Source organism: Poeciliopsis prolifica, unplaced genomic scaffold (genome assembly GCF_027474105.1).
Source record: "Poeciliopsis prolifica strain line A6 unplaced genomic scaffold, Auburn_PproV2 SCAFFOLD023, whole genome shotgun sequence".
Lineage (NCBI taxonomy): Eukaryota > Metazoa > Chordata > Actinopteri > Cyprinodontiformes > Poeciliidae > Poeciliopsis > Poeciliopsis prolifica.
The window spans coordinates 2,917,875-2,938,508 of NW_026562398.1; the positions used below are offsets into that span (position 1 = coordinate 2,917,875).

At 37.6% G+C, this 20,634-nt stretch overlaps 1 protein-coding gene across 14 annotated transcripts in view; it reads left to right on the plus strand.

The window, feature by feature from the left end:
* Positions 1-20,634, plus strand: part of tmcc1a (transmembrane and coiled-coil domain family 1a) — a 42,111-nt gene that overhangs the window by 11,162 nt on the left and 10,315 nt on the right. The window contains exons 1-2 of one of the 14 annotated variants that reach the window (XM_055046012.1): positions 8,395-8,411; positions 8,702-8,720. The exons of 6 other annotated variants lie outside the window; for them this stretch is intronic. In XM_055046012.1, coding sequence (XP_054901987.1) covers positions 8,706-8,720 — 15 coding nt within the window. In that variant the 5' untranslated portion in view covers positions 8,395-8,411; positions 8,702-8,705. Of the gene's footprint in view, positions 1-1,526; positions 2,084-8,394; positions 8,412-8,627; positions 8,721-17,074; positions 17,441-18,716; positions 18,995-20,634 lie in introns of those variants that run through there. 7 more of the 14 variants (XM_055046014.1, XM_055046009.1, XM_055046017.1 and 4 more) reach the window with 7 other exon arrangements.

Here is a 20,634-nt window from a genome sequence, read left to right on the forward strand (position 1 = left end):
AGTGATCTGGCTCTCATTCTGTTCTTCCCACATCATCTGAATCAGAACTTTTCCATAACTATATATAGCTTTGTGTGCTTTTATGAGAAACAATTTTTCAAGCTGTTTTCCAGTCTATTTTGAAAACTACAATCAAATCCTTCTGCAGTTTGTCTAAGTAGAGATGGATGACGAATCAATTCTTCTTGGGAAAACACAAGTACAGTTAGAGATTGACAAGCAACTAGATGTGGTCTCCCTCTTTTGCTTTGTTCATGTTTTATGGAACCGTAATCAACCTTCCCTTTAGTTTATGTCTCGGGTCTAGAACAGGCAGGAGAGAAACCATTATTAAAATGTGAATCAAGGCTGCACAAGAGAAGGTCTGCAAAAATGGTTGAATTATATATATTCAGGGTTCCAGCTGCTTTTGTTTAAGAAATACAACATGCATTGACATAAAATACACATGGAAAGCTGATTATCCCATCTGCAATTTCTCCTTAGGGTTTAATTCACGGTCATTTGAATATTGTTTGATTGTATTTTATGGTATCTTATTGCATTTTGTTAAATTTGTTATAGTTTTTAATTATCTTTTAGCAGCCTTTTTCTAATATTTCTAAAATTAATAAGCTACACTTTTGAAACTGAATTATAAAAAATAATCAGCATTTCAATGAATGTCACATTTTTTAAAGATGCACCTTTACAGATGCATCTTAGGCCTTTGTGCCACTAGAGGTCGCTGTGAGATCTACTAACCAGCTCTGAAAGAGTAACATGGAGCTGCTATTTACACTATGAGCTCATCGTGGATTATTAAAATGACCTTACTTTATTAGAATAAAGTTATTTCTTTTTAATCCAGTGGTGTCTGGCAAATCTCAGTCATCTGTAGAGGTGCTTTCATTCAGTAACAGCTTTAGTGTAGGCTCTATATTTAAGAAAGTTCCTGTGCTATGTGAAGGACCTCACCCTAACAGAGAGCAGACATGCGAGCGTTATTAGAGGATCATTTCTGAGATCTGGTGGAGGAGATCAGAACGCGCTCGCTCATTTCCAGCTAACATCACATCCCTGCCTTAGCATAGCAACGTAGCAATGTCATCAGGGCAATCCAAGCTGTCGCTGTGGCTACCCTTAAAATTACAACATGATGTATACCCTACTTTTAGTTACCATGGTAACAGCGTAGTTGACCTTGGAAGTGTGACATCCTGCTGTTTGTGGGGGTTGATGGTTCAAGGCTTATTTTATATTTTATTTTTTTTAAGTGACCAGGAATATTCGGCAAGTGATCGATTTCATTCTTTTCTCCTTTGCTTCCTCTCCTTAATTTTCCCCCGCTGTACCTCCGTTGACCCTCTGGTTCCCCTTCACTGTCCCCTCCACCCCCCTCAATCTCTGGAGAGAGCTATTACAAGCAGTCAGCTGGTCCCTCCTCCTTTGCCATCTCCCCCCTCCTCCCTTTCGTTCCCTCTACCGGCACCTCCTCCACCTCATCCTTCTCACCACCCCACCCTTCGGCACATTGACAGGAAGCAGGAGGCAACCTCACCTCGTCCTAGATGAGTGAGAGCTGAGCCGTAGCCGCGTGTGACTGAGGGTATCGTCAGCCACTGTCTTCAGAGAAGAATGTGGAGGGGTGTGTGCACGCGTGAATGTAAAGTCTCATTTTCATCCGTGTTTACGGAAAATCATTTGTGCATTGATGGCCATGTGATTCTGCCTGACTGAGTGAGTGAGTGAGTGAGTATGACACACCTCACTTCACTATGAATACAAGTGTGGAGGAAACACAGTAAATCTGTTTGTCTTTAGCCACTTCATCTCTTTTGCCTCTCCCCAGTTTCCTCTCCTCTCTGCTCACTTGTGTTTGCATAGTGAAGGGGTGCAGTGTGAACCCCATGGCTATTTAGAGAGGATGGTGGCATGTGTATTTGTAGCACGTGTGTGTGAATGGGGTGTGTGTTATTGGAGGCAGTGTGTGCTTTGGAGGGCTGTCAGTAGAGGGGAGTAGATCGGGGATTCCAGCTGTGGGTCTGTCAGTCAGTCAGAGAGGATGGTGCAGCGTTTCAGTCTTCGTAGACAATACTCCAAGGTAAGCTTTCCACGCAAATGTGTGCTCATATTTTTTCCTTTTTTTATTTTTTGCAATGAAATCCGGGTAACATCCTTTTAATTTTTTTTTTCTTCTTTTCACCACTTGTCATGAAGCTTCTTAATAGTATGCTTCTTGCATACTATTAAGCTTCTTGCATACTATTAAGACAGGTTTTAACTTGATTTAAAAACTATCCACATCTATATTATAAGATAAAAATCTTCCTGCACCCGTATTTCACAAGAAGCATCAGTTACACTCTTCAGACATTTCTGGATTTGATAGAAGCTTTGTTTTGTGTGTTTGATTTTTTTCCTCTTCTGGGTGATGTGTTGCACGTAGTAACTGAGTGGTCCATCTCCTGAGTTTATTCAGGCTTCTTATAAACATTAACTCGCACTAATGCTGTAAGTCTTTACAATTGATCCAAGGTCTCTCCAAGGAATAGGCTTTAACTATACACGTATATGTGATTAGTTTTGATTAGAGAGCATTTATGACTGGCTGTTAATATGTGTTTTACGATTGGTAGTGATGTGGCTAAAGAGAGTGGATAGGTTGTTTTCAGTACCAATAATATTATTTTTGAGAGCCTGATGTTCTGGTTCTTGAACTCAGTCTGTTATTTATAACAACTAGGTTCTGCTCTGATTAGCCACACCCTCCTGACCTATATTTATATATATATGCAACAGTTCTGGCAAAACCACATACTTCTGATTTTGCTTTTAGATAGTAAAAGCTAATCTAATCTACTGGCAGACTTACTAACCCAAGTGAAAGAGCATTTAATAATAAATCCAATAAAGAAGAGATGGAAGTGCTCTGGTTTATGAGGGGCATCTTAAAATTGGATATTTCTTTAACTACAGAAAAATCCAATTAGTCAATTTTATAATAACCAAGAGCAAATGTATTTGTACCCTTTTGATGTTTCTCATGTTACAACCACCAACTTCAATGAACCGGTTTAGGTTTTATTGACAGACCCAAAACAGAGCGTTAGCTAGTAGTTGAAAGGATACAAGGTTTTTCTTTGTTAGGGAAATGTGTCAGGTGTTTGTATTCACCACTCTCCACTGCATAATGCTTCCACCACCACTGGTTCACAAGTTTTGTTTGGGTCTGATCTGACCAGGCCATCTTCTTCTACATGTTTTGTTTGTGAAAATATGACTTCTTTCACCAATTAGATTATTTTCTTGCTATTCTTGTACTTTATTTATGGTTGTGACATGATAAATTTAAGAAATATTCCAAGGGGTATAAATGCTTTTGGAAGATGATATAAATTAGAGCTGTAATAAAAACAAACTGTAAATGTTAATGAATCTGCGAGATCCCACATGCCTAGCTTCTTACCTGTCTCCAACATGGGTCATATAAGCATAAACTAGATTGTGTGCTCAGTGTAAATGATGTTGCCTTTTTCATCTTGCTAGTCTTTATCTAGTTATATAAATTGGCGGCTTAATTTTACATGAGTTTTATGTATCTCTTCCTTTCTACTATTCAACTATTCCTTGTTGTTTAGGGGAACAAAATATGAAAGTTGAGAGAGAAAAACATTTATTTATTTGCTGCTTCTGCTAATACGGAAAACCCGTTTTCTTTCAAAGCTTTTGGTCAAGTCTAATGAGTTGTAGCATGATTAGTTAGAGGTTCCATGTTTGCATTTCCTCCAGTAAGTTAAGGACAAAGTGGTTTAGTGGTCACATTAATTATGTCTTCTCCTGCCCTTCTAAATAAATCTACATGTTAGAAAAATCTGCATTTGTTTTAAGTGCTTTCTCATGCAAATGTTGAAGATCTGTTTTTTTCTTCCTGCAGCAGCTGTCATATCAGTTAAGATAAGATAAAGATAAGATGAGATAAAAGTCTTTATTGTCATTGTCACAAGAACAACACAATTTAAAAAGTACCATGAGTCAGTGCATATGCTTAACAAACTATTTTACAGATTTTAAGGCTTGTGGTTAAATTTACATGTAAATGATGCCACAGTTGACAGTGATTCCTAATTTGGTGACCTCCATAAATTTTCACCATAGTAGCACACAAATAATATTAATTAACAACAAAAGTCGTGAGGCTACACCTTTTATGCTAATAAGAATATTTTTCTGGCTGAAAAACTTTAACAGCGTTTGTCTATGGTAACCATAGTCGTCTTCTGGCCTGTGGGCAACTTGTTTTTTCCAAAAATGTGGAGATGAGGGAATTATTGGAAAAGAAGGGGGTTGGTAGGTGACCTCTTTTCTTTCCCTCAAGTCAAATTTTTACAACCCACCTGTCTTCCTGCTCATCCTTTGTCTCCTTTTGTTTACATGAGAACATGATGTGACATTGGTGTAAATTATCCATGCAGACTAAGACAAGACACACTTCATTTTGTTGTTGTAAATCCAAAAATGGAAACCTAAAAATGGAAAAGAATCGACAATGTCGATTCTTAAATATTAACGTTTACTTAATGGCTATATAATCAAATTATCCAGGTATTCCCATTTTATGCTTTAATGACTACAGATCTGAATCTGGATAAAGAATTACGATTCAGACCTGATGAATGTTAAGTGGATCTGATGTCAGATGAAGGAAGAAAAAAAGTACTTTAAGACCTAACATGCTTTTCTATTTAAAGCCTTTGACCTAGCAAAGCTGTCTTTTCATGGCGATTTCATTAATTAGAAATTAGTTCTTAATTTAGCAATTTAAGAACTGTTTGCTTCTTTGTTACTGAATGAAGCCTGATTTGCAGGACATCTTTTCCTTTTGTGCACACCATTTTATGCTCTGATTAGGGTTTTTCACCCACAACAGCATAATAGTCCGATCTTCAAGATCAAAAGTATTCAAAGTCTAAAATGTACGTGGAATAAAATAGCCTTTTCTTTTAATTTTGGAAAATCCAAGCTGATGATGTGATTCCTGTAAAGCACTACGTTACTGCAATTCTTTCAGGTACAATTTGCCAAACTATTGCATGAATCTTAACATGCAATAGGATCACAAAAAACATTTGCTTTTCATTAAGTTTAAAACTTAATTTTATCTTCTGTCTGAAGAAAATAAAAAAAACTTACCATTAAAAAAAATGATTCACTCATCCTCTTAGCATTTAACAAACAAAAATAAGTTTGGTTATCCTAAATGACCTTAAGTAGAAAACATTTGGTCTGATTTAATCATACACTAATATGTAAAATAGATAATAAACTCTGTCTTAATACTTTCCGGGACTATGTTGAAGCGCTAGGCTATTGCTGCTGTAGTTATTCTCTGTTTTTATTGGGTATCCTGCTAATATATTTGAATGCTGTTCTAGATAATTGTAAGCACACAAATATCTGTTCTTCTGTTTCATAAATCACTTTGCTTTGATTGTCAAGATTAACAAATTGCTTCAACTGCACTCAGCACAGCCGTCCCTCAGGACGCCGTAGTAGATCACATACTTGAAATGTTGCTGTTACTTGTAAAGTTGGAAAAACTGGTATTACAAGGGAACACAACAATGTTAACACTGTTTTGCAAGCATAATGGCTGTGATTTTTCAAATATTGACTGAATAGAACCTGGCTGCATGGCTCACTAGTGTGTGGCAGACAGAAATTAACTGACAGGATAACAACACCTGTCTAGAGTTTCTAATATTTAGATTTAAAAGCATTTTGATCAAGAGCATAATTTTATCACATACCTGGAATTAGATTAGACCAACTATACTATTTAGTTTTTACTAGTCTTTGGTTTAATTAACTGACATGAAAGTCTATAAGTAGAAAATTGTTTCTGACATTTTTTGGCAGTATTTCTAGAGCTACATGACCCTGAAGGAAAACATTGGTAAGTGTGGGTGGGAGGGAGAAACTGGACATCTCCTGGTCCCTGAGGCTTGTTCTGTCCTTGCTAGTTTTAACATCCTCTTCACTGAGCTCTAATCATTTCTCACCCTTTCAGCCTATTGGCTGTTTTTTTTTTTTTTTTTTTCAGGTTTTGCTTCAATGGCATTACATTTTCTGAAAACCTTCAGTAGAAATTGGGTTTTCTCACATTTTGATGCATGTATCATGTCCAGTCACTGACACCCTACATTGTCTTGAAAATCTTTGTAAAGAAAAGCAACGAGGCTCTCGGGCACACCCAGGCATAATCAAACAACCGAGGTTCAGAGAAAGAAAGGGACAGCCCAGGGGATAATGAAGCATGTGTTCTTGATTCACACTGGAGGTGATGTCATCCCTGTGTGTTTACTCAGTATCAACCCATTGATGGTTGTTTTGCAGGTAGTATCTAGGAGTGTGTGCTGCTGTGAGCAAGCATAGTGTCTGATAGAGTTTCTCAGTGCTACCTGACTAATGGTGAGGTTTCAGTGAAATTTGGAATCACTCCAACAAACTACCACTAATCTAATAATCTATAGTTTGATTTCTACTTCTTTGAGTGAGTTAAGACTTGGCTCCTCTCTTGGCATTAGTTCCTCTTATCAAATGTGGCTGTTAGTCATTATTCAATCATATCTCTGAGTCCTGATCTTAAGTCCATCATGTCATACAAACAGTTCGCACCTTTCTTCTATTATTGATTTATCTTTATTGTTTCTGCCAGTAGTTAACTTTTATCTTGAGAGCCTTTATTTAACCAAGATAATCATTGATCACCAGAGTAAACTGCAGTATTGACGATGAGTTAAGTACAATTAATGCTGGTCTTGGTTCATTTTTTTGGGAACAATGCTTTTAAATTATGATAAATACATTTTAGTTTGTCGTGGTGTGTGGCTGTGGAGGTATTTGATTGTTTGTTCAGAAAGGAAGTGTCCGGCCAAGACCATACATTGGAAGAAAATGCCACTGGTCACTTCTGTTTTTAAGAGTGCAATAAAAGTTTTGGCTTTGGCTTTTATTGCACTATGTACTATGTGATAGTACTTTTACTTTTACTAATAGGTATTACATAATATCCCAAAATATTTTTTCATCCAGACAATTCTGTAGGTTCACACAATGTAGCGTAAAAGTTTTCATTATGTAATCCAAGTATGCATAGCAAAAATAATAATTTCTTTAGCATGTTGTCACAATTATGACCACAAGCCTTTATGTATTTCATTGGAAATTTATGTGAAGGACCAACAATGACTTTAAAATGTGTTTACTAATAAATGTCTCAAAGTTTGCCAGGGGTTTGTGTTTGCATTTGCTTATATGCTGAAAAAGTCACTTTTGAAACACAGAATGTTCTCGCATGTTTTCTGTGTTCATGTAGGCTCTACACTCCTTGTTACCTCTGTGTTTCTCTTCCTTATTTCTTTCTTCATTTTGACCACCGCATTCTTTACTTTGTGACTCCTGGTCTTAAAGGCCTCCTCAATTTGGCTTCCTCACCCCCCACTTCATCGCTCTCCCTCTCATCTGTGTCCAGTCTCAGACAGGGGAGCTGGTCTCCATAGTAACAGGGTGATGTTCAGAGACGGTGGGGGCTGAAGCAGCGCAACCCGGCTGAATCCTCTCACAGGTTTCCCGAATGATCTCACAGCCGCCTCATCAGCCTGTCTGGTGCAGTGATGACCTCTCACAGCAAGAGAAAAATCTGTTGTCTAAAATTAGATTCACTTCACTAAAGCACTGACTTGGTGTCAATACTGGATAGTGTCAGCATGGAAGACAGCATTTTTCGTAAGTGTTTGAAATACTACATATGAACAGGGCCCACTAGAGACATCCTTAGAGAAATCTCTGCTTCCCTTCCTGATATATATTTAACTGAGTCTGATGCAATGACTTACAAACAAGAGATATTTTAAAACTGATCAGAAAAGTATTTGATATTTGAGTTTGTGACCAACGGGTCACCAGTCAGCCTGATTAAGCTGAAAATGAGCTGATTCATGCCAAAAGTGGATTCCTCAACGCATAACTAAATGGTTTGCTGTGCTGCGCATAATTTCTGTGCAGACTTGGATCTTTTCTGTCATGCTGTGTTGCATATGTGTGCAGCTTTGTGTGTGCTTGAACTCTTCACCCAAGCAGTTTGTGTTTCCTTTGAAGTGTCGCCTGGGCCTGTTTAATTAGGCTGTTGAATATTCACTTCATTATACATGTAGGCCAACGCCCTTTTCCATAACCCACTGCTTGCAGTTGTAACGCAAACTGCATTTCCGAAATGAACATATGCATTAAAGCTTTCACAGTTGATGTCCTAATATAATATTTTAAAAGAACAGGAAGAGTTTTTGTGGCTCAGGAATGTTTGTGTGTTTGATGGTGTTTGTTGATCAGCAGGGTGGACGGAGTCTTGTCGGGAAAACTGTTTTGCAGAGGTAATCTTATTTTCCTCGCAGACAGTTTGATGTTTTTCTGATATGGGTCTAAATGAGGAAGGAGACTGCTTAATCTCCTCATCTTCCACTGCTTCTATTAATAGACAACTGGTGTTAATCAAGCTCATCATTCACCAGTATTCAAACCTACTGCTTTATGCTGTATGTCCAGCAGAATGCATACTTTACTACTTGTATTTTGTTCCCTTTCATTGATATAGTTATTTTCTGAGAATGACTCTGATGGTGTTATGTTTTCTTTCTTTCCTTTTGTATGAGGTTTTGTGCAGATACATGTACGTGTCAGCGGTGAGTCACTATGGGTCATCCTTTGTGTATTTATTTTTGGCCTGCAGCTGGTCTTTCCTCTTTGCTTGCATTTGTGTCTATATTGTATTTTCTCAGCCGTCCTAATGTTGCCACATACTTTTTTTTTCTGTTCCTTCAGACGCTGACCATGCTTTGGTCAACCTTGACCTACATCATGCCTCTGCTAATGTCATTTTATAGACTTCTATACTGGGCAAAATTAACCTTCTCTTACCCTTTTTGGAAAAGCAGCAAAGTAATTAATGATTTTATTGAAGCAGTTAGCAAGCAACACTTTGCAGACCTTTTCACTGACCTTCTAGGTGCTTTGGACACCCATGGATCAAATAGTAGCTTGGTTTAATAATTCTGACAAAAATATTGTGTTGTGTCAAAGCTGAGGGTATCTTTCCTAGGATCTTTTGTATGTTCAGAGGTGCTTGCCTGGAGTTTGTTCTTAGCCCACTCTTATTTTGCATGTCAATAATCTGAAATAAGAAAATCAGACATTCATTTCCATTTTTATGACAATGATCCTGTGACTTAGTCCATTACATCCACAGCTTCAACAACATTAGGACCTTTACCAGAGCAAACAGTCTTCTAAAACATTTAAATGCTCTCCGTGCTATTCAAAACTAGTTTGAATGCTAAAAAAAAGCTAATTTTATACTCTATGATTATGATTATATCCTTCAAGAAAAATCTGAATCTTAAACTCAATTTTTCTTCTGAATTAGGTTCTGGCTTCTTTTTCAGGCTACAAAAAACACCTTTATCTGCTACTTTTATGTACTCAGCTTTTATGTACATGACTGTTACTTTACTTGGTAAAAGGCATGTAATTTTTATGAATGCTTCTTCACATTGCTTAACTACTTCTTTCACAATCTATCAACGAGGTCTGACATTCCTCCCAAACTTAAAACTGACTCCTCATTGCATGTTGAATTATGCTTTTCTCGTGTGAAGTTGTTTCAGACTTCTCCTTTTTTAGAGGTATTTTCAGCATTCCCTCCCCAAATCTAAAACCCTGAATTCTCCATTTGTGTTTTATGTTAATCTTTTAAAAAGTTCATTTAGTTTACCTGTTGCATATGAAATTGGACACAATTTCAGTTTTGTTTATATTCATTGTGACCTTATATATTTTATAATGTGTAATATTGGCTAAGACACTATTGTAAATGTTAATATAAAATTAATGGGTCTTTCCTGGTTGAATAAAGTACAAAATGTTGTTTCTCCTCTTACACTATAACATTTCTAAGTGTTGCAGGTGTTAAGTGCAGAAAGCAGACAGACGTTGTTGAAAGGCCAAGCTCTTCATCCCTGCCACTCCCTGCTCAGTTTGTACCATTTGTGTGGCTCTGATAAATTATGGATGAGCCCATAGATCGCTGAGCTCAGCTCTGCTCTGCTCTACTGACCCAGTTTGAACACACATGGACACACATTTCAAATCCGATCACACCCTCTAGGGAAATATCTGCATATTTTCTCTACTCTAATATCTAGAAGACAATCTTTAGAATCGTTCTTGTTGTTTGCTCTCTAATTGTACATAGACACCAGTTTATGGCAGGCTATTCTCACAATACCTCTCTATCACAGAGTTTTTCTTTCTCATTGTGTCTTTTATTGACTTTTAAATCATAAACGGTTGTTTCGTTATCTTCATAGAATTCATAGAATTGCCTTTCTATGAAGGCACATCCTCCCTTCTTCTCACCCTTGGTATGATTCATAAATCACCTTATTTCTTGCTGTGATTGGTTTATGCCACCTGTTCCATGTTAGCATAGTTGTCAGAGTAACAACATAGGAATAAGGACACAAAGCGAGCAATAAAAAGAAACTGGGTATCGACAGAATATCTTCCAGAACCTGGAAAGCAGATGGATCGTCCAGAGTCAGTGGTACCAAACCCAGGTGACTCCTGATAAGTTCATATTTAGCTCCCTCTGGTGGACTCTTGCTTCTACTGGTTTTCATGTTTCATCATCACTATCAGTGATGTTCCAGTTGTCTATAGCTATATTAGCTTTATTTATAAATTTATCTAATGAGGAATGATACACACTTAACCAGAGCAAAAAAAAAAGTACAGACGACAGACAGGAGAGTATCACTTTTCTAAATAACTGCAGAAATTTTATTAAACACAGTTGAAAGAATAGGATGGACTGTTAAGTCTAATACAAATTTATCAATAGTTGCAAATAACTTTGTCACTCAATTTTAGTAAAATCAACTTAAACTGGTGACCAGTGAGAATCCTCTTAAGTGTTTGTTAGATACTTATAGCTTTCTGACTGATTAGAGCTTCCTTTTAACCAAATTCCACTCCTAACTAAGTGTCTTCCTGTTATGAAATGTGCTGCTTTCCACTGGCCTAATTTGTACTGAAGAGAGAAGTTGTGCATTTGCTCAGACCAACTAATGCATCTTTATCACAGTGTTCAGTGAGGTCATTATAGGGCTACAATGTGTGGCTGCGCTTGATAATCTTTCAGGGTGAAAAGCCGGAACTGTTTGTTCTGAATTTGTCATTTTCCTGTTGATTAATAGACTGGCATTGTGTTCGGGGTTTATGTACTGGCCCATGGTGCACTGAGTATTGAGCAGCGTCCAGCAAAATCGACCCTGTGTTTAGGCCAGACCTCTTTCTGTTTCAACATTACATAACTTGGTTGGAGTATAAACGGCGCCTGGTCCAATAAATACCAACTACCTCCAACAGACAAAACATTTAGTCTCCCCATCTTGGCACACCATTTCCTTTCATGAAGGCATATTTTAATCTGACATTGTGTTCCTACTAGTTTTCTTTCCATAAACACTTCCTCTCACATATATCTATCCCCATCATTGTTTATATCCGTTTTTAACTCCATGGTTACTCTCAAATGTCACAAGAGATCAATGTAAAATGAAGTGGAAGCGACAGCAGCAAATGTACACTAACTTTTTTTTACCACACTATGTTGAGTGGGGCTTTCTTATGAATTACCTCTGAATTTATATGCATTTGTCAAGGTTAAATCAGACTGGTAAAGTCTTAGATTTATTATCAGGGCAGATATTTATCATCATTTTTCCTTTTAAATTCACATGTTTTCAGCACTGATAAAACACTTAGAAGCATACAACATGGCATTTTCATAAGATTGCATACCCCTGCAACATTGAAATGAATGTATTTTTACTTCACCTTTTAATATGAAAAATAAAACAACTAAATATAGATTCATAAAGGATAAAGAAACATGTTATTCACGTTTGTTTTATAATATTTTCTTCTACCTGACTTGTAAACAACCCCCCACATAGGTCATTATGATTCCTGTCATTACGGTAACTCATGCATTATGTAACCACTCACTGGATCATTGATTATGCTGAAACATAGACGAGTTGGAAAAGACGCTTCTTATTTTTTTATTTTTTATTTTTTTAGAGAAGGTGCCGTTTCAAAAAGACCAAGCCTAGAGTCATGGTTGTCTCCTCTTTTAGACCTGAAATCCCATCAGTTTGTGAAGACAAAGCTTACTCTCTTCTCTGTTTATGTAAGTTCTTTCACCCCCAGATCAAGCCACAATGTGATCAGTGACCGTCGCATAAAGGGTACACTGATGCAAGAAAAATACAAAAGCTGCAGTTGAAAACATAGTTTTAGGGAGAAAATTGTAAAATTGTTCTAATAGCACCAAATATTTATTTAGTTAATACTTCTTGTTTTCATCTCACTAACAATTTTATTCAGTTAATCTATACTTTAACCCCCAACTACATGATAATCAGTCTGTCTTCTGTCTTTGGACTTTCACATAAATATTTGGCCAAGCTGCAGCCTTGGTCCGAGTTAAGCTCCAAATGACAAGGCCCCTTGTCTGGCGAGTTTTTCACTGCTTAAGAGTGACTGAAAGAAGTGCAGAGTGCCTGCAGTACTTGCAATTAGAGCAAAATGACTATGGTTAAGGCTCCCATCCCTTCAATCCCATCGGTACTCTTTATGTTTTATTGCTGCTGGTTGTGGCAGCGCAGACAAAAGTTGATATTCTGAAGAAGTCTGCGAGACCAGCTCAATACTGTCTGGTTTATTATCCCCTTGTTCTCCAGTGAACCTTGTTCTCCCTGTCACATTTATCTTTTGATCTTATTTGTTTCTATTATTTATTAATGTGGCTTCATACAGTACCATCTTGTGTAACACTGAAAGAGATTTTCCAGTAGTAGCCTCAAAATTCTGGGTGTTAATTCATCAGGGAAGCTCAACAGGTTGAGAATCTGGATTTGTCTGTTAAAATTGCCTTGTGCTATGCCTAGTACACACGGCAATATATATTTATGACAATTCGTGTTCCAGTTTTTTCCTTCTGACAATCTTAGTGAGACCCTGATTATATGAACGGCTCATAACATAATTTTAGGAGATACTCCTGCTGTGTGTTACGTTAAGAGTGATCTTGTCTGCTAAGGACATTGGGACCATTCTGATCTAAAATCTGGGCTATTAAACATGTTGGACTGTGGCTGTTGCATGTGAAGTGTAACCAATCAGAAGACGAGTTCAGGGAAATGCGGAGGGTAATTTAAAATGCAGAAATTAAAAATTTGCTTTGGTACACGTTAAAGTCCAGTGGACGTTGGCAGCCTCTTTTTCTATTTTATTTTTCATTCAACATAATCTACAAACAACTGCAACTGCTTCTTCCTAGTTGGCATTTTTTTGTTTACTTTGGACTCACGTGTGGCTTTAAAAGTTTTGTGAATTTTGATCAATGATTCCAGATCAACTGGATCGGTGGACAACCCTGCCTGCTCTGGACTGGCCACTAATTACCTGAGATCAGGTTATTGAGGTAACCTGTCCAGGAGAAATAGGGTGGGCATCTCTCTCCACCCTATTCTAGATAAAGAATTTCCAAGAAAAGGAGGGATTTATAATTCCTCCAGCGAGTTCTAGTCCATTCCAGCTTGATTTGCTTGAAGAATGTCTAAATGGAGGGACCCAGTAAACATTCTGATCAGATGTTCCAGACCTACTCTTAGCTTTCTCTGGATCAAAGGTCTCTTAAGGTTAGCCTAGCCGCCTTACAGAGGAAGTTTTATTTCAGGTGACTGTATCTGGGATCTTTTTCTTTCAGTCCTGATCCAAATCTTATTACCATAAGTCTGGACTGGAATGTGGAAAGACGAGTAAATTGAGAGTTTTGCTTTGGCAAGGTTCTTTCTTTTTATCATTGCAACCAGAACAGTGCCTGCATTACTGCAAACAAAGCTCCAATTTATAGATTTATTTTCTTTTCCATTTCCCATGACTTCTAAATCAGATACATTATCTTTTCTACTTGAGCCAGAGTTTTGTTTTTGAAAATTATAGCCGTTATTCTGACCAAGTAAACATCTGGCTCGCCAAACTGAAGGTGCTTAGGGAACTATATGACAAAAGCAAAAATAATATCAACTTTGACTTGGAGTTGAGAATATGGAGACAATTCTTACAAATGAGTGCACAGGGACGAGATGGCTAACAATAAAAGCAACCCCACAAAATGCTTAGAGAAACTCAACCTTAAAGTCTTTTCAAAGCCACAAACGTGTAAAAAGAAAAGCGTCATGTCCCTCTTATTTTCAGGAGGGTAGAGTTGGTCTACTGTCCTACAATGAGAATGAACGTTGCCGTTCTCCTCTTTTCTAACACGCTAGAGTTAAGTTTCTCAGGGAAGTTATCATAATACTTGGAACACATACTCTAGTTTTCGTTCCTCCATGCGATATTGAAAAAGCATGCCAACATTGGCAGCCCAACAATCTTTTTTGTGCCCTTGGTGACCTTTGCCTTGATGATAGACCTGCCTTCCCCAGGTTTATAGATTCTTCCTCCAACACAGAGAACATAGTAATCGGATTTGGTATTTTCCAATATAATGTGGGAGAGGAAGACATTTATGCAGGGCTGTTTTTTACAGATCTGTTCTTTCTCTTTAGGATAATATGATATGACACTTGAAGTGTCTTGAGTTTTGATTGTTGGCATTGAAATGATGCTCTCTTTAAGTGCATGCTTGTATTTCTAGATATTGACTGACTAGTTTTATGTCTGAGCTTAAGCGTCCTACACCTACATGTCCTCATCAATTTGAAGTTTGAACGTCTACTATCGCCACAAAGTTGGGACAACTGAAATTTCTGAAATGCTGTTTGCTGTGTTTTAAAGTGGTGGGGAATCATTTTTAATAATTTTTTCTTTGTAATTCATGTTAACGATTATGGCTTAAAGTTACCTTGTTTAGCTGCCTATATTCCTTAAGGCTGTTAATATTTCTAATAACAACAAAGTTACTGGATAAAAACTTGCGTGTCATTATTAGTTGACTTGTGGTGAATAAAAATATGTCTATGTACTAAAATAAAAGTTATATAAAGCCACAGTGGCTGTTTTTGTCCCCTAATTTTGACAAACTAATTTATTGCAAGTGAGGAAAAAACCACCAATGTAGCTTCTCTTCAAGTTATTTTCAGTGAATCAGACACTCATCAGGACATGAGTGCACCCCCCTCTGTGATTTTGTGATTGTGTAGCCACTGTGCCATTTGTGGTATGTAAGTAATGCTGCCATATGGAGTGTAAAAGAACTGAGTCACTCTGAGAGCATGAGTGTTCCTGCAGGGGGGCACATGAAGTTTTGTTCTGTTCCAGATTTATCTTTACATGAGATAGATTTATATCTTCCCCTCAACATCGACACACTGATTAGCCACAGTAAATAATCTGTATAGACATCTTGTCTAATGGCACCTTTGGAGATTATGGGACAAAAGCGGCCACTTCATAAAATAAAGAAAATCAACGTTGAACATTTTCTTCACAAAACTGTATTCAGTTGGAGGCTTTTGTGAAAGCCTCCAACTGAATTACTCACTTGAAACATTAAGTTGAATGGATACAAGATACTGAAATCTGTTGAAGTCCAAATCTGGCTGTTTGGTGCATTCATCCAGTCCAAAGTGCTGTACAGCATATGAGGATACTGATTCATGATTATGTTAGTGTCATGATGAGTTCCACTGAACAAAAAGGATTTCCTATCAGCTGTGCTTTTATGGTACTTTCAAGTAAACCTTGCAGACTGGATTGTCTAAATATCAAAACAACTCAATGATTTAAACTTATGTTTTATGAAAAAAAATATCCATTCATTGATTGTACCTGCTTGTCCTTTAATAATAATACTGTTCACCCAAATCTCCAGTCAGTTTTATTGTAGCCATTACTTTAGCAACTCTTGTTTCAGCGTTCATGTCTGTCATGCCTTATGGATCATTAGAGTTAATATCTTAGCTCTGGCTGAACTACTTGCAGCAGGAAGTCTTCCTTTACCTTAGCACAGCGTTTATTAAACACAACAAATCACCTTGAGACTTGGATCTTTCTGGTAGTTTCATTAGTTTACTACTGAAACTTTTTCTAATATTTAAAAAATCTTACTTTGGTCCTGCACTGAAATTTTTTTTCTGAGGTTAGTTTTTCTAATAATTGCCTCTTCAGCTTAATTGCTGAAAAGGAAATATACTTTTGGTCATCAACTTTTAATGTAGTATGTAAATGTATGTTGGTATACAAAGTTATGTACCTTAACCCAAAACTGTTCACTGCATCTATGTTCTTTACACTACAGCCCGTGTAAACTGACCTTTAAGATTTATAGTCAGTATTGCTTGCAAGAAGAAAGATTTAACCAAGCCCAGCTGGTCGACGGCCACAGGCAGCAGAAGATGATTCATACCAGCATGTTCGCTTGAGTCAGAAAACGATTGACTCTTACAATCATACTGGGTGATAATTGAAAATGATTTCTCCCTTTGTTCCGGCCTGAGCTAACTACTGTTTTTGGCGCTGAACGGGTCTAAAAAGTCCAATAGAGGGAAACTTCCCCTCCCCTCTCTTGGCTTTCTCACAACCCCTCTCTCCTTTGCTCCCTCTTTCCCCTCTGCCTCCCTCTCAGTGAGAGCTCCTTGTGGGTTCTTTCCCCCCTTTCTTTCTCACATCCGTCCACTGGGTTTTTGCCTCTTTTCTCCTTTTTTGGGATTTTATCTGAAATGGACTTTTTGAACATTTAACTTCACAGCAAACTTTTTGCTTTTGCTCTCGCCAGCATCTAAACCAGCAAGCTTCCAGTCGATTATCCGCCTCTGCTCTGTCACTCCAAAGCCACATCAAATGGGCGCTTTGGTCAAAGGGAGTCCGTCCTCTTCCACTAATGCACACTGGAATTAATGGAAGCACTGCTAGTTGGACTGCATATATTTCCACTCCAAAGCTTCTGTGACTCTGTGTGGCATGTGTTTGGTCTGAAACATTACGAAGGGGTTTGAGAAACGTCTGCTCTGCACAAACCAGTGGTCATTATTTTTTGTTGCCCATTCTGGATATTAAATTAAGCCAGCATTAAATTATTTGGGGTTTTCTTTGGCTTCTTTTTAAGTGGATACTTTGCTCAGTGGAGTCAAATGGACTGTGTTTGAATGAAATGATGAATTCTATGCACCTCTCTTTTCCCAGTGCTGTGGTTGCCTCCTGAGAGACACACAGATAAAAAAAGACCAAGCTAATTTCCTGTCTAAGCTGCATGCATGTGACTTTCCAATCCATCATGGAGGTCATCCTCAGCCTGCTAACTTCTGATACCTCTCCACTTCCTTGCCCCACCACTGTGAGTCTTTATGGTTTTGTGTGCATCTTAAATCTTACTGCTGTATTGCAGCTTCAGAGGAATCCCGGAATACTCTTCTCAACTTCAGATTGTTTCTAGAGTTTGTGCAGATTCTTCAGAGCATGCTATGTTTAGGATTGGCTTTGTGTTTAAGTCCATTATGTTAACACAAAAGCTGGTGCAACTTTATTTTGAATGCTATTGTTGAGTGCATGCATTGAACAAACTGCCTCTTGTCCCACAACTCATAGACTTATGTAAGTTTTCTGATCTGGGAAAAAGGATTTATTGTTGCCTCACCAGATCCCCTTAAAGGAAACAAAAAGCGGATTTTGGTGTTATTTTAGGCTTTTGTTGGTCGGAAGTGAAACCATGAGGGAATGACAAAGATGTGTGTATATGACCAAAATATATTAACTCATAATTGCCCATTTTGTGGACCTAACCCAACTTTCTCTAATACATGACTTTTATCTCAACTCAAGCTAAGAAGCCTGAGTTTAATTTGCTAAGCAGAAATTCAGGAACGACAGGAAGGTTGATTTTTATCAATGTAACTCATTCAAAGATATAAGCTTCGGCACGGTGAAGCTATAAAACTATTTACTATAAGTATAAACCTCTACACAGTGCAACTTAAAATTTAGAGTGACGGCACAGGTCTGAGCAAACAGTGCCTTACAATACTATTTACACCTCTCTTTTCCACACCAGTGCATTTTACTGGGATAGTACTGGGATGTCAGACCAATAAAAAGTTTTGCATTGCACTGAAAACACACTAAATTTGACAAAGTATTTCTGGTCTAGTTTTTAGTGCAAATATCTTAATACACTTGAAATAAAAGTAACATTTAGATGTTGGCTGACCAGTACTCCCTGACCATTGTAGTTGAACTTGAGTTATTTTGCCAGTGATTGGGCAAACATATTTTGAATCTCTACATATGCAAATTAGTAGACATGGTCCCAAATTCAGGCAGCTTTAAAGGAGCTGAACACAAATACATGTCTGTCTTTATAGATTTTTCTAAAAAAAAAGAAAGAAATGAAAACAATGATTTTTCCTTTCACTTCAGGATTACACCCTATTCTTTTTGTTGGGGTATTGCCTAAAAGCTCAATAAAACTTGTGGTTGTGATATGACAAAATGTGGAAATGTTCAAAGGTTAGGAATACTTTCAGAAGACACTCTAAATGTAGGAAACTAACCTTATTATGTCCACTGTGTAACCTAACTCCCATCACTGATGGATATTGGACTCTAGATAAGAGGAAATTGATAGCCCTGTAACCCAGCCTACAACCACAGAAATAGGGAGGCATGCCACGACAAAGCAGTGCTGCAGAGTTTCCATATTGCAGAGAATACTGTCACTAGAGAAGTGTGGCTCAGCTGTGATTTCTCAGAAAGACGCCTGATGTTACAACATCTTTGTTTCCCTTCTTCACCGACGTGGTACATTAAACCACAGCTTCATTGGAAACGCAGGCTGACTTCACAGGAAGATCACCACAACTCAGCTGCATTACAAGCCTTAACAACCAGCAAGGTACTGACCACTTTATACACACAAACTGTTGTGACTTTAGCCAGGTAGAACATATAAGGGAGGATAATATCAGAATATTCAAACTCAAATGTTGATACTCGAAACAAGCACAGTTCAGTGCTTGGATTTGAAACGCATGTTTGCTAAATATTGAAATAAAGAGTATTTTGCAACCTACCATTCTGTGAACGGCAGAATCCATGATCATTTTATTGTATTCTTAGGCGTGTTTTAGGAGGGGTTAATATTAAATTCACATGATAAAGGAGAGAGGCAGATGTTTAGATAGCGTCTCGTTCCACTTTTTCATCAGGACCACTTTACCGTCTCTGACCTCAAACCCTAGTCATGTGAAAATACACCAAAAACATTAAACAGACTTATAAAGGATCAAAACAGTGGCTCTAATCTTTGTTCTGTGCAGCTGGAGACAGAAATTTGACTGTTCAAAATGTTCTGGTTGTGTTTATCCATTTATGTGATATGTGTGTCTGGCAACTTTAGTAATCTTTTCTAAATACCTGTTTGTAAGGTGTGTTTTGTAGGTCTGCTTATGCTTAGGTGGACTGTTCCCAGAGCTCTGTTGGATCCAGGATAAGCAGGTTGCCATATCATGGCTCTAACCGGCTTTACTTGGATCAGAGGCTGTTATACAAGTAGAGCACCCTTGCCACAGAGTTGGGACTTGGGTGAAGTGAGAACAATTTTCTGTAACAGTGCATAGATGCAAAGAAGCTGTAGAGCAGGTTTTATGTTGAGCCGATTGGTATTTTTAAATACAGTGCTGTAAAGACTCTGTTTGTTTTATTGATGACTCAAACATGAATGCTTTAGATCATCAAGCAAACTAAATATTGATAAAAGAATCTTCAATCATTTACTTGAGGGAGAGGCCAAACCAACCTTGAACTATCTGAAAATATAATTTTCCCTTGGCTGCATATTTGGTGGAAACACCTTCCATTAATTACCTATGATACAGTAACTGCCAATGAATCTTTTGCATTCCTGTGGAGGAACTGTGGTGTCTCTTTTGAAGCTATGTGCAGATTCTTTTGAAAAATTCCACATCAGAGGGGTTTTCTGGCATTAAAAAGCCTGTTTATGATCATATCCCAGAATGTCTATCAGATTTAATTGCAGGCTTTGACGAGGCCACTGCAAAAATTATTTTGTGATTTATATGCTATTCCAAGGTGGACTTTCTGGTGTGCTTCAGATCATTGTCCTTTTGCACAACCAAAGTGCATCATACCTTAATCTGGTTGATAGACATTTGCCTTCAGGAAAATTTGGTGGAGAAATACAACCTGTGGCTCTATCAGCAAGTTATGTTATGATTATTCTCACTCATTTTAAAAAAATCATGTGATATCAATCCTAAAACAATTGATCTTTATATTGTACAGGTTGCTGACCCCTGACAGCGACTCAGTCTGTCCTTTTTCCTAATAAAGAGTAATCAGAGCAACATTCAGTGCACCCCTCTATTACAAGCCATCAGGTTCTGTTATTAGGCTACAGTGATGAAGCCAGTCACTTCTTGCTTCAGTGAGTCCGCATATCAATAAGTTTGGCTTAGTTAACCCAAGGGAATTAGCTTCATCCTTCGGCTGACAATCTTTAATTACATGCATGAT